Source organism: Heloderma suspectum, chromosome 2 (assembly GCF_057233095.1).
Source record: "Heloderma suspectum isolate Gila_16-S chromosome 2, 16-S_ref, whole genome shotgun sequence".
NCBI lineage: Eukaryota > Metazoa > Chordata > Lepidosauria > Squamata > Helodermatidae > Heloderma > Heloderma suspectum.
The window spans coordinates 192285655-192311297 of record NC_139459.1 but is presented as its reverse complement, the minus strand read 5'-3'; the positions used below and the strand labels follow the sequence as shown (position 1 = coordinate 192311297).

Here is a 25643-nt window from a genome sequence, read left to right as displayed (position 1 = left end):
TGGCAACACCACGCCCCATCGCATTCCCAACAGCCTGGCCCCACCGCCTGCCACATACTGGGGCAGAATGTCTGCAGCGGGGAGCCAGCTGGGCTTGTGAAACCTCCCTGCCTGATTTAGAACTGGGGAGCCTCCTCAGAGTAGAGCTGGCCCGCTGCTGCAGATGGTCACGTCCTTGTTTTCCCCCCACACCTCATGACATTGGTAACACATGAGCAGGGAGAATGTCTGAACGGGACTAGAGTTATTGAGGGGGACAACATCAAGAAAAAAAAAACATGGTAAGACAGTGGTAGACGATATGCTTATTTATTCAGGGAAATGAGTCTACGAGGACCACAATACCCCATCACCCTTCTAGAACAAAATCATCATAAAACTCTGGCCTCTGAGGTTCTAACATTCCTTTCATTTATTGTCTGTGGTATTTTATCAGATACATTCCTACACTGACTCAACTGTTTGAAGGTAGGGAGAGAAGATAGAAGCCAAATTCAAGTGTACTCCCTTTTTCTGGATTCTATTTTTAATTCCAGCATTGCTACCCACCCACCCCCAACCCCACTGTATGGATGAGAAGACATCCATTTTTTTATGAACACATGAAGCACCCTTATACCAACTCAGGCTATTACCCCATCCCAGGCATCCAGGCGGAGGGTGTTTCCTTGCACTGACACCCAATACCCATTAACTAGAGATGCCAGGGACTGAATCCAGGCCCTTATACTGACAGAAACCTATTGCTGAGCTATGGCCTCTCCCCATCTTGGAACATTTTTTCTGCAAGGCTACAAGGCTTAACGTGTACAACCAATCCAAGGGCGCAATCCTATGCATGTTTAGACAAAAATTAACCCTACAACTTCCAACATCCCCCAGACAGTATGGCTGCCTGGGGGATGCTGGGAGTTGTGGACTTATTTCTGTCTAAACGTACATAGGATTGCGCCTTAAAATGTAAACTCCCCCCCAAAAAACAGTTAGCCAGTGTGGTCAACAACAAGACAAGTCTCTACATTCTTTAATCAATTGTCATGCGGCAACACAAAACACACTGGCCCTCTCCTTCCTGTTCCAAGTTTGATGAAAAATTACTTCATGTCCACATCTAGCAGCAATGCCATACTGGAAGAGATGATACTTATGGCTTTTTCTTTTTTAACAATAATAGCCATAGGCAACACACACAGCAAGGTAAGCTAGAATTGCTGAGAATTCTGGTTTATCGGCAACAAGCAAGCGTGCACAACAATCGCTTCTGCTTGGCTCCTCTTGCAAGCAGGAGTGGCTACAGGAACCAGGAACTTACAAAGCACAGAGACCTCAGTGTAACATCTGAATCAAGGGTTTGTAGTTGATTTCCAGATCCTGGCTTGTTAGAGAAGCAGCAAGTCAGGATACAGGTTTGGATGCTACACTAAGCTTTCCACGGCTAGTAAGTTCCTGGTTACTGTAGCCGCTCCGGCAAGGAACCAAGCATAACTGATCAAGTAGCATGCACCAGCACACTTGCTCATGACCATAAGCCAGAATTCTCAGCAATTCTGTCTTACTGTTTTGTGCAAACACAGCCTGAGAGCGCTCAACAGAAGTGAGTTGTTACGATCCATCTTTTAAGACTGGGTCTTTCATAATACGGAGGAGGCTTAAATTTGTTTCTCTCTGAAGCCAATTTGGCTCTTACAGTAATGGAATATTCCTAGATAAGCTGAAAAATAAGATGACCAGTACTTCTTCAGTACAGAGAGTGGTACTTTTGTTACCTTGTAAAGTTACACTTGAGAGGCACGGTTCTCTCTTCTTCCAGAATACTCCCAAATCCACCTTTATTATAGTTTTGTAATATACGATTGCACCCAAGTGTGATGACTTGAGCAATTAAACGTCAGTAAATCAAAGACGACAAAAACGTTAACACTTTTTAAAAGTCAGGTTTATCTAAGTTTAAGAAATCCTAGATGCATTTGAGAGTAGTACTCTCAAAACATTTATGCACAAAACATGCCTGCATCTAGCATGATCTCGAGGAATAAAGCTTCAGGATGACCTCCCCAAAACCCTTTCCGAGCAATGCGCAATCGTTAACACTATTGGAGGTTTACTTCATTGGGGATGTGAACTGTAACGAGCCAGAGAACTCGATAGTTTTCCTCTGTTGCCCTTAACGCCTTTGAATTGCTGGACTCCCTTGCCGAGGAATCTATCCTCATTTGCTTTCCAAAGTCCGGGAAGCTGGCTGGAATGTACCAGTGCAGCAGCTTCCAACCCTGCCTGCTCAGAAATTAGTTTCTTGCCCATATAAGGAAACCAAGAGAATACAATCCCGGGCGCCCATCTTTGTTCATTTGAAATCTCCGAACAGAGGAGAGAGGGATTCAAAAAGTTGGAAGACAAAGATCCCCAGCCGCTTCCACAGGGTATGGGGGGAAACGCGTCTCCCTAATTCAACTAGATTCTGGGCGTTGACCACCAGCTACTGGGCTACAGGGGAAAAGGTAAGCGGCCATTTCCACCCGTCTTCTTCAATCACATCCTATTTTCGCACAACGCATAAACTGGGACTGGCCCTAGTGCTTGAAAAAGTTGCACGGGTTAATTCCTCTCCGGTTTCACACGCCCGCGCACACGGCGGCACTCCCTGATCCAGCTTTGAAAACGGAGAACCACACATAGCATTTGGCTGTGAAACTGACAATGGAGGCCGCTGGCAGGATCTGGGTGGGTTTAAGCCTTTCAGACGGCTTAAACCAGGAAATACATCATGCATGAGCCATGCGGGGGGGGGGGGGGAATCATACGAATTACCGCAGAGAACGGACAGGTCGGGGTGGGGGAAGGAAAGCCTAAAACTCACAACAACCAGCTCAAAAAGCCAAGAAAGAGAAGCCTAGTCTAACAAGGCAGAGTTAAATACAGACCTGCACGAATAAGAGGATGGGAGCATTAGGACAGGGCTAGGAAACGTGTTAGTAAGGCGGGGGTAGCTTTTTGCCCCCATACACTTAACTCACCATCGAGGAGCTGTAATCAAAAGTTGTGGGGTAAGTAGGAAGGAAAGAAAGGCTAGAAGAATCAAAGGAAGGAAAAAGAATCGTAAGCCCAAAGAGGCCACTAAGCTATTTAGGACTCCTATGATAAAACCTTAGAATAACGGGGGTGGGAGATCCTAAAGGAATGATGTGTCGTCGTGGTACTGGGTACCCCAACCCACTCCCCTTATCCAACCCAAATTCCTAGTCCCCAAAAGCGGGAGAGGGCGTGGAAAAGAGACAGGCACCTACCAACGATCTGATCTTCTGAGAAGTCACACTGTAAAACAAACAGAACCAGAAAGAAGCTGGTTACTTGTGGAAAAAGAAACAGCACCAAAAACGATCCAAGCGACACACACGAGCGTTTCTCGTTGCAAGAAACCGCTTCCAGCTCCTAATGTAGATCCTTATCTGGCTACCGGCTCCCCGCCTGTTCATCCTTCAAGGTGACCCGGGATCCTGCTAATAAGCAGCGGCCCTGCCCTAACCTCAGGTCCTTTGCTTGCTGGATCCTAACGCATCTCCCAGATCCCCTCTGCACCCTTCTGAAGTTTGTAGCCCAAGCCGCCTGCAAGGCACCCACCATTATTGCAGTCGCTGTAGGTCCTCCTGGCTCGGCGCTCGGGTGACTCGCTCCTTCCGCCCGGAACGTGTGCAAGCTCTTTCCGAAGCTGCCTCTGAGATCACCACAGGCACTGGCCGCCGATTGGCTGATGCAAAAATGGAGGGGAGGAGAGCAAACGAGCTCGCCATTGACGTTATGCTACATAGTTCCTATATTACACAGGAGAAAAGGGCGGGCGGAATTTTCCCCACCCTTCGCTCCTACGTCGAGTAAGTGAGGAAATCATACGCCCGTCTTTTGCCTATAGATGGGCGCTGGGATTAGAATCTCGCGTGCGGAGCCCTGTCGGCATTGAGGCCGCTCAAACCGGGCTGTTGCGTTGCATGCTGGGCAATGTAGTTTTAAAAAGCACAAATATCTGGCCTGGGTGGTCTGCAGTTCTGAGTTTAGTATGATTCCTCCTGCCTTCCCCAACATGGTGCCCTCCAGATGTCTTGGACTACAATTCCCAGCATCCCCAGCCAACATGCAGTGAAAAGAGCCAGGAGAAGGAGCAGCAGCCACCTCCGCTTGCCTATCCATTTCCACTGTGTGGGGAACCTCAGCCCTGGGGGCCAAATCAAGTTTTCTCCGGATGGCCACACTACCATCCCCAGGCCGCCACCACCACAGCTTTCCTTAACTCCTGATTGTTTGGTGGTTTTGTGGCCTTTGTGCAGTTTTTTCCCCTTTCTAAAAGGTTGAAATACCTCTCTTGAGGCTTAGGTACTGGCAGTAGGAACTTTTAAGCTACAATAGGCTGGTATTTTTTGTCTTTTACCCCTTCAGCCCCATCCCCTTTGCCTTTGGCTCCGCTCACCACTGGACTGCGGCCCCCAAGGACATATCTGAAATTGAATTTGGCCCTCAGACTGAAAGGTTCCTCACCCCTGCTCTGGGTGGTAGTAAGGATTGGGCCCAGAGGGAAAGAGCAAATGAATGGGCAGTGACAATAGCAGTGAGAAGAAAGGAAGCTCACTGGAGGTGTTTTGCCCATGGGCCCACCGAAACTTTGAACTGGCACTGACTTCATTGTTTCTCTGTTGGGTGGGAAGAGATTGTGCAGTCATAGCAAAATCCATTCATTTTAGAGGAGAGAACGTTGAAGACTTTAATTATTTCATTTCTATACCTCCCAATAGCCGAAGCTCTCTAGCTTACAGTATCTTTATCAAAATCAGTTTATTTACAGATGTGCAGATTGACCAGCAAGAGAAGAAAGAAAGAGGTCTCAAAGTCACATGAGTCCAGATCATAAGAACACAAGGACAGCCATGCTGAATCAAACCGAAGGCCTATCCAGTCCAGCATTCTGTTTACTAGAGTGGCCACTTGCACATCGCCAAAAAAGAGGATAGCAATTTGCATAATATTTGCCCATGCAAATTATATGCATAGGTACAAATTTAGGAATAATATTATTTAAATAGACACACAAGACATCTCACCGTAGTGGAGAAGACTGAGCAGCTGACCTGCTGTCCAGATGCTAAGTGTTGATGGGCACTTTCAAGGCCCTGCTCTCCCTCCTTATGGTTCTTTGACTTTAAACCAGACTTGGACTGGACATGCCATCAAATAGAGGACACCTTCTAACAGAGGACTGTCCTCAGCCAGCCCTCCAAAATACGGACTGTCCTCTGTAAAGCAGGACACCTGGCTACTGTAGCACAGTGGCCTACCAGCTGCCCATGGGAAGCCCACAAGCAGGACATGAGTGCAGTAGCACCCTTTTTACCTGTGTTCTGACCAACCCATATACAGAGGCATACTGCTGATGCTGGAGGTAATATATATTTTGTATTTATTATTTTGTATTATTTATTGTATTTATTCATGTTTAAGTTCTGAACTGAAAGTTTGTTTATAGGTTTATTTTAGTATTTTGATTGTTAGTTAGATAAATAAACACCAGTTTATTTTTCTCAAGCCTCGCTGCTTTCTCTGACAAGCATTTGATGTGGACCAGCCCAAGATATTTTGCTACCTGAGACACAGCAGCAAATGCTCCCCCACCCCACCCCCAGTCGAGGTGCATAGTACCCAAGGCCAGGCCAGTTATTTTGGCCCCTGAGGCAGAAAATCCCCAAAGTACCTCACCCCTCCCCTGGCTGTAAAAATACAATAGTTATTATTTAAATAATTAATAATTTGATGCCCTTACACAACTCCCCAAATCACCAGCTACCTCACTCTGCCTCAAAACGTTTGCGTCAAAGTTTGCAAACTTTGTCTCAAAGTTTGCTTCTCAGGCGCTCTTCATACCTGGCATTTTCTACCACTACAAACCGGGCCTTTTGATTCCAGATCCTTTCCGGGATTTATGCTGGCCCTGTATACAGGCATCTCTCATTGGGCGGAGCTGCACAGAACTATCAGGACGGAAGGGGGCTGCTGGCTCCATGCCCCCTCCCCTCCCCTGATCATTGGTTCCTGTAACATGAGCAGGAGAAAGCTTTTACCACACAACCCACAATCCACTCCATAGGTTGTAGAGTGTGATGTGAGAACCCAGACCATTGAGTTATTGAGGGGCTAAACAACCCAGCTGTTAACCATGGCTTGTTGAGTACAGGGAAAAGGAGCTCCCCAATGTCAATGTCAGGCCTGCACCATCTTGCCTATAGAGAAGACTTTTATGGTTCAAATGCTGATAATATTTACAAAACTAATTGGTCCATTTCACCTAGTTCAGTTTGTCACTGGGGAAGTAAGGTGGAGTGAAAACAGTTTTATTTTCTGTCAAGAGAGTCAGAGAGTGGCGGGAGAAATGAAAGCTGAGAACAGGGAACCTCAGCACTCCTTTAAAGATAGTTAGTTCCGAGAGACAGCCTAGTATGCCTGGATTTGCTGCTTCCTGAGGTGAGAATTATGGCAGCCATGCTGGTTCCAGGAAGTGGCCTGTAGTAGTGCTGTGAGAGAAAGCAGAGAGGCGAAAGAGGAGTCTGAAAACCCAGTATAAGAGTTCTGAACAAAACACAAGCATTTTGAGGTTCTGAAATTAGATTCCAAATTGATAAGCTGGCAACATTGCCTTGGTCTGCCTCTTTCCTCAAAAAAAAATCTGACAGAGATGACTTCCGGTTGGAATCGATGTCGCTCTGGCAGCTTCCCCACGGGTTCTCCATAGGAGCTTTCTCAAGCAGCTTTTTAAAAGGTTGAAAAACCTTTTCATCTCCCCCCGGGAATTAAAGGGGGGGGGCAAGGCAGCTCTGGATAACATCTTGGAGAAAAGTATCCCCCACGAGATAGTGGGGGAGTTGGATTCCAGGATTATCTCCCCAGAGCTTTACCAACACAAAAAGCTGTACTGAGACTCCTATTTCATAGGAGAAAACAGGGCTGACGTGTTCCATAATAATATATGCATTAAGAAATATCAGCAACTTCTGAGGGATGATTTAAGAAATGTTAACAATATTTCAGAACATCTGAGGACCTGTAAGATCTGTTTGAGAGAAACATGTCTGCGCCAAGGAGAAGAAAGGAGGTGGCATCAACTCCCCCCACACCCCATGTGTCAAAAGTTTCAAGAACAGAAGATATAGGGGAATTATTTACTCTGATAAAGACTTTATCTTTGCAATTTACAGAGCAAGCCAAAAGGTTGGATTTAATCCAAAATTCCTTCACCGCCTTGCAAGGAGCTGTAGATTTAATTAATGCGTCATGGCAAAAAATGGAGATGAAAATTAATGAGCTAGAAGACAGAGTGGCAGGAAATGAAACTACGACACAAATTTGTTTTAAAAATGCCTCTGACAGAATTTCTCAACTAGAGGCTTTCACGAGGAGATCCAATGTATGTATTATTGGGATTAAAAATCTGTCTAATGATGTAAAATTGCCTATCTTTGTGGCTAAACTTCTGCATGAGATACTCCCTATCCCATCTAATTATTTACTTGATACTGAGCAGCCATTTCGTGTGCCAAATGCTAAAGGGACTGATTACACGATCATAGTTCAATTTGCAAAAGTCTCCACAAAGAATTTGGCAAGAGAGGGTGGAAGCCTTTCCTGGAAACAAGATAAAGTTATGTTATTTCCAGACTATGTCAAACAGGTGGCGAATAAAAGAAGGTTTATCAAAGCAAAAAATATGGCAAAACAAATGAACTTACAATATTACTTAAAATATCCTGCTACACTTTGTATTGTGTCTGAAGGTCAGATGAACAAGTTTCAAAATCATGAAATGACGGAGGCATGGCTGAATGTAAAAATGTGCAAGAATTCTGTTACAACCCCATGAACTGGAATCTTTAAACAAGCTTCGTTAACTGTTTGTGTTGAGTCTACATGATCCAGGCTAGCTCAGAAGATAAATAATTATACATATATACGTTTACTCTCTTTCATCTTCCTTTTATTCTTGCTTTTCTTTATATTTTTTATTTCAAAATAGATAATATATCTAGTATAAAATATATTACTGACTGTTGAAGGTTTATATTAAGTTTTATTATTATATAACACTATATATATATTTATTAATAATAATATAGGCTTCTGGGAATGAATTGTAGTCCTGTTTCTTTGATATAAGATTGATGATATGATATTGAAATGTAAGGTTGTTTATTAAACTGTAAGATTGTTAAGGTTATAGATATAGTTTTTTAAATACAATGGCATCGGAGGCCGTGGGGGGTATTGGAGTTTAAACTTAATTCTTTAAAGGGGAGGGGGAGGGAAGGGGAAAGAATCTTTTTCTTTTTTCTTCACTTCCTTTTCTCCTCCCTTTTCCGCCCCCCCCCCTTCTCTCTTTGTTATTGTGGTGTCCTCATCAGAATATTGTATTGTTGGGAAATTGTAGTATTGATCAGGTTGTTGATAATGTTGGTATTTATTTCCTTTATAAAGATAAAATAAATAAAAATATATTTTAAAAAAATCTGACAGAGATGACTGTACATACTACAGTGCCTCTCTGAGCAATCTGTAGTTAGACACTCTGAATGTGAAGGACAGCAGCCTCTCCAGGGACTAAAAAGTCAGATCTTCAGAGACAGAAGTGCTAAATGCAAAGCATTTATGCAGCTCATATATCAGCAGGCCCAGCCATATATTAATGCCCTGTCTGCACTAATGAGTTCAAAGTATCCTCTACAGTGGGAATGGTGTAATTAAAAAAACTCTTGAATTTGACAGCTTGTCATCTGTCTGACCAAGGCCTGTTTTTATTCTGTCATCACCAGAAAGCAGGGGGATAGTAGGCCAAACAGGTGTTAACACATTGAATGGCTGTTTATTGAGGCAACAGAGAGATATTACATCCTGCTATAAAAATTCCAAGTCTGGTGGTAACTTTTCAAATGCAGATTTCCACTTGTCAGTGGAAAATTTAGGTAGCTTGTAACACTTAAATTGCAACACTTACAGACAGAGCCTAACCAGTTGTTTAAGAAGAGCCCCCCTTGATTCGAAAAGGACATACATATTTCCAAGTAAATATGCTTGGGGATGAGGACTAGCCACCTTGAATCTTGGGATGAGGGGAAAGACTCCATCTGTGCACCATGGGTAGAGTGTGTCTGTATCTGCCACATGTGTATGTGCACCAATGTGTTGACAATTGCCCTCCCTTCTTGAATCTCCAGGTATTTGTGGCTATTGAATGACAACAGCCGGGCAGATCGGAATACACACCTTCCTCCTGTACCAGTTTAAATATTTATTCTGAAAAGGGAGAGAGGATGGGCTAGATAAATAATTAGCAATTGAATTTGTTACTCTTCTTATATGGCCACTGCACACACTTTAAAAATATTATGATTATGATGTATAATTATTATTATGAGCTTGAGCACATGCCGGGAGAGAGCGGAGGACAGGAAGGCCTGGCGTGCTATGGTCCATGGGGTCACAAAGAGTCGGACACGACTTAACAACTGAACTACAACAAATAATTATTATTGTTCAAGTATCACAAATAGACAATATATACCAAAGAAAACAACATTTGGAGGGGTAGAATACAGGGAATATATGGAAGGGGTTGTAGTGGTGGTGTTTCAAGCCACTGAAAAAGAGGCAAATTAATGCAAGCAAAAATAAGCTACTAGGCATCAGTTTGAAGAAAAGCAGATTGAATAATCTTATGTGTGCATGTTGGTTGACAGTAAGTTCAAGTAGGGATAGAGAGTGCCAATCATCGCTCCATTGTCACATGGAAGGTGAAGATTTTTCCTTCTAATGTTGAACCACCAACTCTTTAGCCACCTTAGTGCACATATAATTAGTAGTTCACACCCTGGCAGAACCTTCTAACAGGGATATAGTTTAGCAATACATTTGTATTCTCATTGCATGTATTTCGAGGAATTAGCATATCATAAAAGAAGCTTGACTGGCAATTCAAGGATGATGTTGGAGTCTACTCTGTAGTGACCCACCAGGTGTCAAATGGGATAAAGTGAATTGAGGCTGGGTAAAAATATGGGTATAGCTTGTTCTCAAAGCCAGTTCCTATTGATACAGATTTACAGTAAAGACAAACATTCCCAAGATGAGGCATATAACAGCTATGCCCACCTATCGTCACCAAATACTATACTACATGGTGCAGACACTCAGGTTTATTAAAGGTGAAGGTCAGGTGTTTATACATTCATAAACTGGATAAGTTACAAGGACTGTCATTCTGTTGTTACCTATCGCAGTCCAGTGTGGTTTGGTACACAGTTATTCTCATGGTTGACGATCCCATTTTTATGTCTGTTTTCCTGCCTGTGAAATGGGCATACTGAGATTCTGTACATGTAATCTACTTAGGCCTGGGGTGGGCTGAAAATAGATCTCCAGATGTTTTGGACTTTAACTCCCAGCATTCCTGACCATTGGCCACGCTGGCAGGGGCTTCTGGGACTTAGTCCAAAATATCTGGAGATCTTCTGACTTTGGTACACTAACACCACATGCTGGGGAACCATGACTGGCCAAGGCACCATGGCACATGTCCAGTGCATGTTGGGGAACACACCTATTATTTATGCTTTATGTATATAAATAGTCAAACATGATTGTATGGGCAGTGAAATATGACTGCCTTGTAAAATGTGAATTGTTCTTGATCCCATGGAAGTCTGAGGGCCAAGCTACATGTCACATTCAAATGCATGTATTAAAATGTTGACAGCTGTTGCTTCTGGAGAAAAACAGCTTTGGGATAGAGCAATTTGGAATGGAGAAGGGGGAAGTAGTGGCTAACCCTTGCACTGCACACGGCTTTTCGACAGCAGGCCCCACAGTCACCTTTTTCTTGCGGGTCTCTTTACCCTCACAAACATGCATCTTGAGCCGGGGGGGGGGGGGAGTGCAGTGGATAAAGAAAGGTTAAGTAAACACATCTCACCATTTCTCTCTCCAAATCACTCTCTCTTGGAGCAAATGTTAGGGTTTTAATATATGGATTTGTGTATAAGGTATAGTTTGGTCCTGAGTAGACTAGAATTGTGGAGCCAACATGCATGGCATGTATAGCCCACATGGTAACACCTTTTCTAAGGCACGTCTCCTCCCAAATGTATCTGCCTGAATCTTTAGGTCACCTTCAGGGGTTCTCCTCCTGATGCCTCTGCCAGAGGAAGCTAGGTGGGTGGCTCAGTTGTGGCACCCCATCTATGGAATACCCTGCTTACTCGGTGCCTACATTGTTATCTTTTTGGCACCAAGTGAAGACATTTATTTTCTTCCAGGTATTTTAGATTGTACATTTTAGATTTAGTGGCTGCTTTTATACGTTTTGCATTGTATTTTTTCCTGTTCTGTTATTGTTGGTTGGGGGGTGGTTGTATTGTGTTTTTATTCTTTTAAATATTTCCTTTTTCAGAGACTTTCATGGACTTCCAGTTTTGTTCCAAGCATGTGGGGAAATTACGGGTTGACAGATCCTGCCTCTCACCCTGCTTTCCAAGGTGATTTGGAGCTTTCCAGCTATCACACAATTTCCCAACAGCTGGAGATTAGATAGGGCCTCCATACAATTAACCCCAGCACAAGGATGCTGATGACAACATAACAGACCAGAAACATCTGAAAACCAAAGACTTTATTGTCCAGAAAAAAATTGGATTGTGTTTGTGGAGTCAAACAATTCAGAGATTTATGTTTCTCATAGAGGCTGCTGGTGCCTCCTTCTGGCTCCATGGATGATCACTCACTGATGCTCCCACATTGCAGTAGAAATAAAGATTTCTTTGCAATCAACACTGGGGAAAAGAGATGGGTGGCACATGGTGTTTATTCAAAGGTACAAAAAAGGTCTTCTGACTCTGCTAGGGAGTGATGGACTGAGGAGTCTTGTCTGAAGGGAACAGCTGTTCAGCACCACCTTAAGAAGCTCTAGGGAGAAAAGAAGGCGTGTGTGATTCTCATGATCGTTAGTATCAAAGGTTGGCAAAAGTTGCTAAAAGGGAGTATGAAGTGGCTCTTCAGGCAAAAGAGCTCTAAAAAGGTGGTAGAACTCCTTGGTTGGCTGACCTGGTTTCATCAGCTATGTAATGCCAATCTTTGCAAACATTGGCACTAGAAAATTATAGCGACCTGATCCTATTTTAACATTGTATGCCTTGAAGAATACTGTATGTAGCTATTCAGGACAGAATCTGCAACCAGAGGAAGATGGTTTTCTACTTAAAAGGAAGTTTGTATTTTGAGGGTCCTATTCCCTCCAACCACTAGGTAATATCACACAATTTGGTTTCAATTTACTTTTTTGCCTACTGCACCAACCAAAATGAATCTCCAGCTTTGCTAACATAAAGACTGTAATGTTTTTCTTTACTTCTGCTCTCTGCTTTCACCCAGGACAAACACACAGGTAACAGCTGGCCTTTAGGTTTCCAGAAATGGGGGTCAGCCATTGCTTCTTTGTTTCAGAATCCTAGGTGTACCTGATATCCAGAGCATCTAGCAGTGACTATGTAATTCAGTCTGCAGATGGATGGCTCCTAGTGCTACCAAAAGACATTGTACAACTATTCTGTTTCCTCCTCCTCAACAGATTTTCCATGGTAAAGAAAAAGACAGATGAAGCAGTGGCAAAAGGTGGGAAGGTTACAAGACAACATCACCTAGACTCCTGTAAAATTCTGTGACTGAGGCAGGGCAGTTACACAATAAAAGCCCCATCTGGAAGCACCCCAGGGTCTAAAATGCAGAGTTCATGGCCACAACTTCTGGCTGATTATTGTACTTTTTTTGTCTTTCCCCTCATTCTCCGCTTTTGTACAACCTAGCCTAATGAAGTGTTCTGGAGACCTCAAAAGCTTGCGCACTATTTTGTGATATTTTGGTTGGCCCTAATAAAGGTATTGCCCAACTGTGGTTTTTGGAGTGTTTTCTCATGGACCAATATGACTAACTTTGCTTTTAATATCAATAAACACACCAGTAATTAACTTAAATCCTGGACTTTGCACACTTGGTAATAGTGAGCCTCCAGAACTACTTCACCCATCACATTTTGCCTAAAGAGGTGAGGGGAAAACATGGAAACACATACCTGGTGTACTCTTATGTGTGGAAAATGTTGTCTCTATTTTGTTGTGTGTTGTGCATGTGTTCGGAAGACACAGCATTCAGTGGGCAACCAAGATGTGATTGCTCCAAAATATCCCACACAACATGAAAATTGCAAAAGACACACTCAATATTGGAGAGGTTGCAGGGAAGGAAATGTTATTTGCTGAGGAAAAGACAGCAGCACACATCAGTCCACAAAATGAACTATGTTTGGAAATGCAGCACTTACTTGCTGACATAAGCTCAGCTTGCCATGATGTGTTTGACAAAAGCTGTGGGAGAGAAGGGAAAAAATGGTTAGGAAACTAAAATCAGCCCCCTCCTCCATTTTGGTCAAGCCAGTTGTCTCTTTTACATTATATTTTAAGGTAGCAGTCACCCCTTACCACCTCTTGTCCCCTTCATATTGATGCCTAGTTAGCTTTGCTGCAATGCTATTACCACACAGATCATTTTATTTCCTTTCATGTGGTAACTGGCCTGTATAAACTGTGGCAACAGCTAGCGTGATAACATGAAAACATCAGGAGACATGCCCCATCTTATCCCCATGCCTTTTCTTTGGGGCATTTTTAAAAACATATCACTTCTAGAATTTATGTGCCCACATTTACTTTCCACTAAAAATCAGGAGTTACCTGACTGCTATTACTAGACAACTGTGGCCTCTACATCACTAACAGTGGGCAGTTAAACCCACTATTAATCCACATCATGTTGCACAGTCATCTACACATGAAAATTGCAACATGCAAAGCCCAGCAAGCACAATGTTTGGTACAAATGAGATATACAACCTTGCAACGTGTAGAATTTCATCACCACATTTTCTGGTGCGACAGGAAATGTCTGTTGTTTCATAGAATCATAGAATAGTAGGGTTGGAAGGGGCCTACAAGCCCATCGAGTCCAACCCCCTGCTTAATGCAGGAATCCAAGTCAAAGCATCCCTGACAAGTGGCTGTCTAGCCTCATCTTGAATGCCTCCAGTGTGGGAGAGCCCACCACCTCCCTAGCTAATTGGTTCCATTGTCGTATTGTTTTAACAGTCAGGAAGTTTTTCCTGATATTCAGCCGGAATCTGGCTTCCTGTAACTTGAGCCCATTATTCTGTGTCCTGCACTCTGGGGTGATCGAGAAGAGACCCTGGCCTTCCTCTCTGTGACAACCTTTCAAGAACTGGAAGAGCATTGTCATATCTCCCCTCAGTCTTCTCAAGGCTAAACATGCCCAGTTCTTTCAGTCTCTCCTTATAGGGCTTTGTTTCCAGTCCCCTGATCATCTTCATTGCCCTCCTCTGAACCCTCTCCAGTTTGTCTGCATCCTTCTTAAAGTGTGGTGCCCAGAACTGGACACAGTACTCCAGATGAGGCCTAACCAGTGCTGAGTAGAAGGGAACTAGTACTTCACATGACTTGGAAGCTATACTTCTACTAATGCAACCCAAAATAGCATTTGCCTTTTTTGCAGTTTCTATTGAATCAAGCTAAACTAGACACTTTGCTGGTGAGTGTTCTAACACATGGCCTACTGGACCACACACCTGCTGATGAATAAACAGTCCCAGCCTCTCACCTTCATAATTAATGCAGCCGTTGGCATCTTCATGCCCAGATAATAGGTTGTCCACTTCTTCTTCAGTCATTTTCTCACCTGAAAAATACAAAAAGAAAGGAAGAAGAGGGGCCAGGTTCTCTATATCAATATCTCCCCTCATCCCTCCCATGCTGAGCTGGCCAATGAACATGACCTGTTCTTGGGCTGAGTGAATCAATCTTGGGATAAACAGACCAACTTGCATCAGAGTGAACTAACATTACGACTTTCAGAACAGGTCACTTTTAAACAGAAATGTAAAAGCTACTGAAGCTACAGAGTACTTCAAGTTGCATATTGTGCTGACTTAACTCATAAATAATTTATATGAAATCACACTGGTTTTTGTACAGGAGATGGTTTAATGTAAATGGCATCTAAAATCAAATCCAATTTTGAGATACTTGCTCATAGACTGTATTTATTAAATTATAATGAATTCCAGTTGAGCATTAAAACAAAACCTTGGATGTGTTGTATTTTTATGCGTAGATAGGTGTGTGTGTGTGTGTGTGTGTGTGTGTGTTGAATTTCAATTGGGGAGAGCTGGGTTCAAACCCCTGTCTTTTGTGAAGCTCACAAGGTGAGATTGGTTCACTATTTCCCAGTCTAGACAAGTGGCAGCAAAGTTACCCCTTCATTTGTGGCCTTTTCAGTACCAGACTGAAAATCTGTCTTGATTATGATGAATGAATGAGTGCAACAACCCCCTGCAACAAAGCCATCCTCTCTGTAGCAAGGCTACTCCGCCATAGATTAACAGGGAAGGGACATTGCACTCTTGATGCTAGAATGGGGCTAGTGTTAGCATCAAGGGGAAATCAGGATTTAAAACACTACCTGCAAGAGAAGGCCCTGAGACTACCTCAAGCTTCCCAGTTCGTTTATGAATAAAGACATATTCCTAATGTGGATTCAGTGCAACGCTGTCCATTGGCTAGTTTAGTGCCTCCCTAGCTTGTGTCAATTGAGGAGGGTAATTGGGGTGATAGCTATGGTGAGAAAGGGATCTTTCTCTTTTGGGATCCGGGATCTGTTTGGGATCTGGGCTGTGGCAATCTTTCTCCATATGAAATGTGGAGCCGCCCAGGCCTTCTAATGCCCAGCTGATGAGAATGTTCTGCCTTTTCATTTGGCAGGGGCAATGCTTACCAAGAGTAGCAAGGACATGGCGCAATTCTGCTCCCATAACGGTGCCATTCCCCTCTTTGTCAAAGACCCTCAGCCCCTCCACGTAGTCTTCGTAAGTGCCTTGATCTTTGTTCTTGGCAATGGTCTGCAACATGGGCAAGAATTCTTCAAACTCCACCCGTTTGGAATTCAGCTCTGTCAAGGGTGCAAAAGGAGGAGAAACAGGTTCTAAGTGCTGCTTTCCACACAACACTTTTCACCCCACACACCCTGAGACCTCAGAAAGATGTGTCCTTTGTGTATTCCATGCAGGCAGAACTGTTTCACTATAAAAGTGACCTGGAATAACCTGTATTTTGCATATGAAAATAGCATCTGGTTTCAGAGAAAAACACAGGCTCAGAACTGGAGGAGGTAGGCCAGACTTAAGGCATTTTTCACCCATGTGGCTTAAAGCTGTTTTTGCTTCAGCTGGGTTTGTATAATGCAAATGTAAAGTCTACATTCTACATTGGGTAGAATGCTTAGCACAAATGTTCTTGTCCCATTTAATAATAAACAGTGAGAAGAAGTGGGACCTGCAACAAACTCTGCAGCGTGGAGCGCTCCTGTTTAGTGTTCCAGTCATGGCCTCCTCCAGGACACGCCATTCCGCCTCCCACCCCAAACAGTCACCCAGTGTTCCATGGTCACATGCTCAGTCCTCATTGGGTTGTTCCCCCCCCCCCTTAGCGTTTCCCCTCTCCCTGGTTTTTTTGTACCTCTGAGACTGCTGATCTCTCCCTCTTCTGCATGGATGGTGCCATTTTGGCTATATAAGCAATGGCACTCATGCCTGAATGTCAGGAATTATAAATCTCAAAAACCATTTAAGCTTCACATGTGAAAATGCCCTTCCAATAATCAGGTGGTGCAGTTTATGTGGTCCACACAGCTTCTTGTCTCTGTTCCCCTTACTTCTGTAATTTTTCACCATCCCAGCCCTTTGAAACCCAAATAATTAAAACAAAAATCCTAGACGCAGATTAAATTATACAAATCCACTTAATCTCCATAACTCCTTCTCTGTGCATGATTAAGGAGTTTGTATAGTGGATAGTGCACACAGCTCTAGCTATAAACCTCTCTTCCCAATCATATTGTCAACCTTTCTACACATTCTGACAAATATAAATTGTACTTAAGGAACTTCTTCTACCCATTTACTAAGTGATGTTGCAGGCACTTAGTAGGCCCATCTAGATGTGGCTGCATAGCTCTAAGCTTACTACCTTTTTTACTGGCTCCTGCTCTTGTAACTTCAGCAGCAGCTTGATCTACAGATATTAGCTTATTTCCATGCCTTAAAAGCATGGCTTGGTGATTTCTGCAGATCAAGTGCTGTTAAAGGCACAAGGACAGGACAAGCTATTTTTTTTCTGGTCAGTTGGCAAGCCTGCATAGCTCGTATTATCCAGGTTTATCAGAACTACAAACACGATATTTTCTTAAATGAACCTGAATTCCATTCTGTAATTCCTTGAATCTGGAATCTAGTGCCCTCAAGTGGTCATATGGTAACTTTCCTTACATGTAACTTTCCCTGCAGAGGCAACTCACCATCAGGCTTGGGGTGTCCCAGGACTTTCATGATCTCAGCATTAGTAGGATTCTGGCCCAGGGCCCTCATCAGATCCCCGCACTGGCTCAACTGGATTTTGCCATCACCGACCCGATCAAAGAGCCCAAAGGCCTCCTTGTAATCTAGGGAGATCATCAGACTGAACTTTTAATGTGGTTGTTTTGGGATGAGGTCTCAGAACTAGAGAGCTGAGGGAGCCTAGGTTTTGGGGGGATAATGTATCAAGCTCGTCACGCTGGCTGTCAACAAGATGATTCATATAATCCCAAGAAACTGGACACTGCCATTTGAAAGGTCTGCTTAACCTGCCCAGTTTCTATCACTCATCATAGCCACTATGAAGGGAGGGACCTTCCTACCAAAGGGCAAGCTCTGATTCAGGATAGGTATCTAAAGAGAACACGATGGAGATCATAGAGGGCTGGGCTATTCTTGCTCTTAATGGAAGAGAGATCTCAGTAACCCTTCCAAAGGGGCATCACCTTGCTCTTTGCCGGGTTTTAGTTGCTGAGGCATCCATTTGTATATTTAGACAGCACCCCTAATCCCATAGCAACCTTGGATAGCACATAGGCATTCCTAATCAGGCACACAGAGCTGCACTACTCAGATGAGATACCCAAACCCTAATTGTTCTATTAATTGGGCTAATGGAGCATTCCTTCAACTTCCTACAGAAGGCTTTAATGGTAATGGCAACTAAAAGTGCAAAATAGTTAAATCAGGGGCCTATCAATTATCACTTTTGTCATTCTTTTATTTATTTGAAATATTTATATTTTCCTTCTCACAGTGTTTAAGGCAGCTTATACAATATAGTACTTGACATATGGGATAGTTAGGTGAGCATGGATGGGCTCTCAAAGGTCATGCCTAAGTTACTAATATAAGTGTAAACAGTTCCAGGTTTACTAACTGTCATTGCTCCCAGCCAAGGAACCTGAGTAAATTATAGCGCACTTTAGTACTTTTCTGGCAGATAAGACATTTTTACAAAATAGTTCTGTGAAGCAGCCAAGAAAGCCTTTACAGTAAAACCGGTTTCAACCCTATTTAAATTTGTGATGGGGATGCAGCTTAGCAAAAAGTTCTAAGCAACTCACCAAAACTGTGATTTCCTCTTTGTTCTTTAGGAAAGCTATGGCAGCTTAACTGATTTCAGATTATAATATAAATTATGAACTCAGAGTGAGGCCTGTTACTTACAGCAAAAACTAAAAGGGCCCTGTGGTACCTTAAAGACGAACAGATCTACTGCAGCATAACTTTGTAGGACTCTTTTTTTCCTACACCATAAAAGTGTATGCCTCAATAAATCTGTTCGTCTTTAAGGAGTAACAGTTCTCTGTTGCTGCTGCTACTGATGTTGCTGTTGTTCAGAAGTGTCACCTAATGAACAAGTCTTGCAGAAAATATAAAGCTGCTTCTCATAAGCTATTGTGCATCTCAGTACAAACAGCAGAGTACAAAGTATTCATACGTAGAACACATGTATAAAAATAAATACAATTAAACATGTATTAAAATGGCAGCTTTTCTTTTCAAACCAGAGATGGCAACTTGAAAAGAAGCAGGCCTGGAAAAGGATAAGACCCTTGCTATAGTTTGGAGGGGAAAGCATGATTCATACATGCACATACCCTTCATACTTGATATAATGCCAATATATTTTGTACTCAGGTATCCATTTTCTGTACCCGAGTACAAAATATGTTGGAGGAAGTGGACTTTGAAATCCTTGGCTTCCAGGCTCACGAAGAACTTTATCTTCATGATAAAGATTGATAAAAATTGACAAAAATAAAGATTGATCTTCCATCATGCAATTCACAGCCATTCCACTTTCATGAATAAATCTTGTTGCCAACCAACAACACCACCAAACCTCATTTGGTGAGTTTCCCTAATTGTGGGTTTCCCGCAGGCAGCTTGTTGCCAATTGTGTGAACAGACTGCTGGACTAGATAGTCCCTTGGTCTGATCCAGCAGGTCTGTTCATATGTTCTTATTTAATATTGTGACTGGCCACATCCCTCTTAAACATTTTGAAATGGCTGAATCTAGGCCCCAAAGGGAACCAGTTGCCAAGGGTGACAGCAGGGCACCTATGCCTTTAACAGTTGAGTGGAAGAGAACCTTGCAGTAGGTGCAAGGGTTCTCATCTCTCCATGACGATCTGCTGAAATGGCTCCCTCTACACAACCATTAAAGGTATCAAAGCCATGCCCTCCTATGCATCAGGTTTCCTCAGATGAACCTTTCCCCTTCTGGTCGTGTTTCCTTCTTCCTTGTGGCTAAAGGCCTCCAAAATGGCACCCAGAGGAAGATAATAACTTGTCATTCAGTGGAGGAACTGGCAATAGAATGCATGTATGGATGGACCTGTGAGATCAACGCTCACCTGCAAGAAGCTAAAACAGAGAAGTGACTACTGGGTGAGCAGGTGGGGCAGAAAGGACAATTACAAGTATTGTTTGCTCTGTGTGAAGCTAGAACTGGAGGAATTCTAGGAGGAAGCCAGGGCAGAAAGGAATTGTGCAACTGTCCAAGAGGATACCTGGGACGGCACGTGTCCAGTTTTTTTTACACCAGTGACCCCATTCCCATGGTTTATGCTGTTGGACTAGAAGAAGCTGTTAGTCCTCACTGCCCCTTCCACCCATAATGTAATACTTTAAAATACTACAGTAATACTACAGAAATTTAGATATGTTATCACACTCCAAGTTTCCCTGCTCTCAAAGTAGCAGCAGATTAAATGAAGCAGGGGTGGAGAAACTTAAAGTGCGGTGACATCATGTTGTGCTTTTTGTAGTATTAAATCTTATGGGGGCAGAAAAGAAGGAGGAGATAGGGGGCTAGTGCTTATGCCCATAAAATCTATTTCTGGCCTTAGAAACCAATAAGGTTGGGAATAACAAATAAACACAAACACCAAAATGCACACACAGTGGTAGTTTTGTTAGAGCTGAATGTAGCAGCGAATCGTATGAAAGTTTGCCTCCAGGCAGCTCATGTGCCTACCCCCCACCCTCTGGAAAGGCAGATCCATATGTGTTTGGCCAATTATAAGTAACCAACTTACCTTCCAATTGTTCCTTAGAGAATTCAATCTGGAAAGAGAAAGGACAGTGATTAGACATTGTGTCAGCCACAGAAAAGGGTGACCATTTTTGAAGTGAGAGAAAAAATGATATCAAATTGCTCAAGACCAAATTGTTGATGGCAATGCAAAGTTCAAAGAAAATCTTTAGGACTCTCAGAACTCTTCTTTAGGCAGAGATAAATGACCTCAGAAGATCATAAAGCTATGATGTATATTTTGTCTTGTTTTGACACTGGTCCATTCAACTTTCTGTGAACAATTGTGTGAAGGATGAACAATTTGTTTAGGACTGAAAGTCATATTGGGCATTTTTGTCATTGCATTTTTCAAATATACCTATTCAGTCCATCAGAGCTAGGAATTTGCTGATCTTGTTTTTAATTAAACTTGGGATTCTTAGGACATTAATTGGATTCCTCAAGTCAAATTCAATATTGTGTCACGACGTACGTTACCCACTAAATTATGTGAACCCAAAAACATAGGATGAGGAGGAAGAGGAGAATGTTTAGTGTGCTAGCCTGCTCTGCGAGGCTTATGAAAGGTAACAGCTATTGATTCCATTCCTCCTTCTCCCCATGCTCTTGTGAGGTACTTAATGGAGGCAGGGAGTATTTTTTCCAAGGTTATGCAGTGTATCCATGGCTTTGCTGGAGAAGGCCCCTGCCTTTGGTGGAAATGTTGACATCCAATGCAAGGGGGGGGGGGAGGACCAACTTTGTCAAAAATCTACTTCTCCAGAGCCCTAACCCTTCCCTATTTCTTGCGGCAATGGGACCAACAAGATGGTGCTGAGTATGCATTTCCTAGAGTAGTTGTTGCTTTATGGAAAACTCCCACCAATACATTGATCTGAAGTAAGGTATTTTCTCAAACTATGTAAGATTGTCGTGAACAAATTAACTGGATTTTTAGCGTCGCTGTCTGTTTTGGTTGTTACATTGCTGATACACACTTTGGATTTCCAGTACTATTCTTCTATGACTAGGTACTCCAAATTTTACCTGGACCTTTTGGTTTATTTTGTGGCCTATGGGCAGTACAAATTACCCCTGTAGGTTACGTGGGGTCAACAACAGTGCAACATTCCCTTGTCCTTCTTAAGAGCTGCAGGTTGCCATGGAGATAATCGGTGACCTTGCTGTTTAATTCTTGACCTCTCCCTAAGGATGGGGTTGTATCAGGCTGGATGATGGGGGACTCCTTCTGTCTTGTGACTGAAGACTGAGACATGCTGGAATCAAGGAGATATTTAGTGAGCCAGTATCAGCAGGAGGTTTCTAGGACTGGAATCTAGATCAGGTTTAAATAAGGACTAGCTTTTTCCTCCCTATGATCATTCTCCTTATTGGAGCCCCTACTTCACTGTTTCAGGAATCCTTTAGCATTACCAGGACGTGGCTGTTGACTGAACGCCCCAATCCTCCCGCAACTTGATCCTCTCAGTCTCAGAAGGTGGCATCCCAGCAAACCAGTGCCATGGAAGTTGGATTGAAATAACTGTTCCCTGTAAAAAGAGGGATATGGTAATCCCACCCCTGCTTGTGACCACCTGTCCCTGTCCTGGCTTTCTGAGAATGCAGGCCAAATACCAGGCTTTTGCACCCTGCTGTTCAGACCTGTCGTTAAAATAACAGGAGACCTTTCCAGGCTAAATTTATCTTGCCCCTCTAACCCGCTAACCTTAGCTTGCTGCCCTTCCCAGTCGCCATTGTCTAATACAAAAGGCCTGGCTAATACGGGGAAATTGGTTTTCTTTCCTGACAAGCCCTAGAATTATCACAGCTGCCTAGAAGCAGCACTAAGAATAGAAGCAGGGGTCCTGGCTTTCCATGAATCGAAAGGCCTTGAGGTCTAGTGTGGTGCAGAAGCCAGGAAATGGGGTCTGAGTGTGAAATAGGGCAGAATAATCACAGGAAGCAGTATTGCTTCCTGCTTTCTGCTTTATTCTGTGTTAGGCCACATTTGGAGTACTGTGTCCAGTTCTGGACACCCCATTTTCAGAAGAACAGCTGGAGTGAGCCCAGAGAAGGGCAACCAGGATGGTGAGGGATCTGGAAATTCCTATGAGGAATGGTTGAAAAGAGCTGGGTATGTTTAGCCTGGAGAAGAGAAGAATAAGGGGAGTCACGATAGCAGTCTTCAGACATCTGAAAGGTGTTTCAGATGCCATGCAGAAGATGGAGCAGACTTGTTCTCTGGTGCTCGTGAGGGCAGGACTAGAATCAATGGGTGGAAATTGCAGGGAAGCAGATTTCAGCTAAACATTAGGAGAAACGTCCTAACGTCCTAACAATGAGAGCTGTTCTGTTCAGCAGTGGAACAGATCACCTCCGGAGGAGGTCGGTTCGCAGGAGATATTTAAGCAGAGGCTGGAGGGCCATCTGTCAGGGATGTTGCAGCTGTTGTAACTGCACCTGCAGTTCAGAGCCTGCCTTGAGCAGGGGGTTGGACTAGATAATTTCCAAGGTACCTTCCAACTCTATTATTCTATGAAAGACCTAAGTTCAAGTCTCTGCTTAGCTATCATGCTCATTGTAGCTCTTGGCCTATCTTATGAGGCTCCCAAATTATTAGATGTTCCTGTTTAACTGGTATGTTGCTATTGGCTCCTTCTCTGTGCCTCAGTTTCTGTTAGAGTTGCCATCTTTTTCTGTCAGCTGTCTCTGTCCTTAAGGGCTGCATGACAGACAGAAATCCAGCAGACATCTGTATTTTAATTCTTCATCCTTATGCTTCAGCTGCTTTACTCTAGCTGTTCCACAAGCATATCAGTGATAAACTTAGAATTATAGTTATGGTATTTATTTCTTTAGTGATCTTGCTATATTATTATGTATGTTCTTTTTTATGTTGCCTTCATTTTTTAAAAAACATTATTTCAAAATGAAATAAAAGTTCATGGGGTGTGGGAAAGAAACCCCGCAGGACCAGATAAATTGAAATTAAATCCTATAAGAATTATTGTTTTATTTCAGACCTCCATGCCTGGAGAAGACATTCCCAAAGTTCTAAAGCCTGCATGCACTTTTGACTACTTCGAGGAAGAGAGATTTTTCATATTTGATTTCCACTAGAGTTAGCTAGGCAAATTAAACAAGATGAAGTTCTCACAAAATGCAAAACTGAATATGGAAATTCAGTAATGAACAACAACAAAAATCAGATTAGACTAACACATTCCAAAAGCACTATTCAATTTGCATCTAATTAACACCCACTTCATTCCTTGCTGTTCATGAGAGAGGTTGATGAGCTTGCAGAGATGGGATGGAAATAATGCCATAGCAGGGGGCTGCCAGCTGTTTCAGTGTCCTACACAGGTATGGGTTGTCTGGTGGCTATATAATTATGGTGTGTGCATGAACATAGTCAAGCACGGTCTTCATCTGTCTCAAGCTGCCAAGCCCTTGTAAGCTCAGTTTTATTTTGGCTTTGGCTCTTTCTGAACTCCTTGCTAGGGACAAGCTTCAAGGGTGCTAGACATGTTAGTGTGAAGTATATCATGCAAGGCTAGAGGCAGATGAAAAGGTCTTCCCCCCATCCCCCCAAAGAGTTGGCAGCATGCAAGAGGAATCTCTGTTCATGCTATGTACATTCATTCCTCCACCTGCCTTTGGTAAAAAGGTTTTGTATTGTTTCCAAAACCTGCAAAATCTGTTTGACCAAAAATGACCAACACAAGAAAGAAACATGTTGTATACACCATAGAAAGTGATGCCTCTCACAAACCATTTTCAGCACTCTTAAAAATATTGTCTGAAGATATTATTCAAGCCCACACATCTTTGTTACTCTGACTTGGGTCAAAGGAGAAGTAGGTGGAACAGGTTTATATTCAGCTTCTAAAATTATATCTGCCTTTGTTGATGAGTATTTAACTACTTCTTCCCATTAATATGACAAATTCATATTAGAGTACTGCCAATTATATGTAAATGTATACCCTCCCCATGTCCTCTTGCTACACCCTGTTATACCCCTCTCTCCAGCCCTTAGTTAGTGATGATAAAAATAGCTCTACAAAGCAATCAGTGAATCCAGTAAAGTTGTTTTAACTGTTGTATGTTTTAATTCTATTGCAAGTTGCCTTGAATATTTTTTTGACAAAGTCATCTAATAAAATAATAATAATAATAATAATAATAATAATTATACCACCATAGGGAACATCCTTAGATCCAGAGAAAAGAACCTGGGTTGCTGGGTCCTACCGCCACACACAACCCACTTCCTTCCCAAAGAAAGAAACAGATTCCCGACATCCTCTCCCTTCACCCCAGCCTCACTCACCACCACTTTGGAGAGGTCAATTGGAGGCTCCTTGGGTTTCTCTGGTGCTGATGGTGGCGCTGGTGCTGTTTCTGGTGCTTTGGCTTTTGCTGCCGGGGTCCCTGGCTTTGCCAGAGCTGGTTTAGCTGCTGGCTTGGCAGGTGGGGCTACTGGCCGCTTCACTGGGGCATCCTTCTTGGGGGGCATGCTGCTCTGCGTCTCCTACTGGGAATAAAGCAGAGGGCCACTCAGCACATGCAGGCAGGATCCCCAGCTCAGGCTGGCTCTGCCCTGTGGCAGTTTAAATAGCGCTGTAGATACAGTGATGTCAGCCCAAGAGGAATCGCTGGGTATGGAGTGGGAATGCATCTAAAAATGGGAGCACAGTCACCTTCAGCAATGCTAGTTCCTCCCTCCATTCAAGACAGAGAGATCTCAAAGGGCTTTGCTAAAGCTAAGCATCCTCTCTGAACAGCCAAGCCTCGGACATGCCTTTATGGCACCAGGCCAGCCAGCTCGCTCAGCAAATCCTCTGGCCCTCCGCACCAGTCATATGGGCTAGCAGAAGGAAAACGGGGGAGGGATTCTCCTTCTGTTCACATTGCAGCCAGGATGGATTAACTGTTATTCTAAGTAAGCTACGGTGGAGGGTCCAGTCTATGCTGGGGACCTACTATGGCATAATTATCCTGGAGTTCCTCCAATGCAGACTGTGTCGATCCTTCTACTTGCACTGGGCTCTTTCTTGGC

General features: G+C 43.2%; 2 protein-coding genes across 4 annotated transcripts in view; both read right to left on the bottom strand.

Annotated features, from left to right (window-relative positions):
• Positions 1 to 10336, bottom strand: part of MYL6 (myosin light chain 6) — a 21666-nt gene extending 11330 nt beyond the window's left edge. The window contains exons 1-3 of the mRNA XM_084829767.1: positions 10296 to 10336; positions 3619 to 3745; positions 3285 to 3312 (exon numbers count right to left, since the gene is read on the bottom strand). Of these exons, the coding sequence (XP_084685893.1) occupies positions 3285 to 3312; positions 3619 to 3745; positions 10296 to 10336 (196 nt within the window). The remainder of the gene's footprint in view (positions 1 to 3284; positions 3313 to 3618; positions 3746 to 10295) is intronic.
• MYL6B (myosin light chain 6B) lies at positions 9536 to 25643 on the bottom strand. Of its 3 annotated transcripts, none has more exons than XM_084837014.1 (8): positions 25568 to 25643; positions 24915 to 25118; positions 20601 to 20628; positions 17494 to 17637; positions 15916 to 16089; positions 14743 to 14820; positions 13397 to 13439; positions 9536 to 11985 (listed from the first exon to the last, which is right to left on the bottom strand). In XM_084837014.1, the coding sequence occupies exons 2-7, from the start codon at positions 25098 to 25100 to the stop codon at positions 13411 to 13413; spliced, it is 639 nt and encodes a 212-aa protein (XP_084693140.1). In that variant the 5' UTR covers positions 25101 to 25118; positions 25568 to 25643; the 3' UTR covers positions 9536 to 11985; positions 13397 to 13410. The 3 variants fall into 3 exon arrangements, with proteins under 3 accessions (XP_084693140.1, XP_084693139.1, XP_084693141.1); XM_084837013.1 differs by lacking the exon at positions 25568 to 25643 and adding an exon at positions 25285 to 25330; XM_084837015.1 differs by lacking the exon at positions 25568 to 25643 and adding an exon at positions 25285 to 25330 and having other exon boundaries at positions 24915 to 25115.

Coding starts and splice junctions, on each gene's coding strand:
- MYL6B (XM_084837014.1), bottom strand. CDS start 25,100: ATGCCCCCCAAGAAGGATGCCCCAGTGAAGCGGCCAGTAGCCCCACCT. Junction 17,638..20,600: donor CTCTAAGGAACAATTGGAAG/GTAAGTTGGTTA, acceptor TGATCTCCCTAG/ATTACAAGGAGGCCTTTGGG. Junction 16,090..17,493: donor GGGACACCCCAAGCCTGATG/GTGAGTTGCCTC, acceptor CACCCTTGACAG/AGCTGAATTCCAAACGGGTG.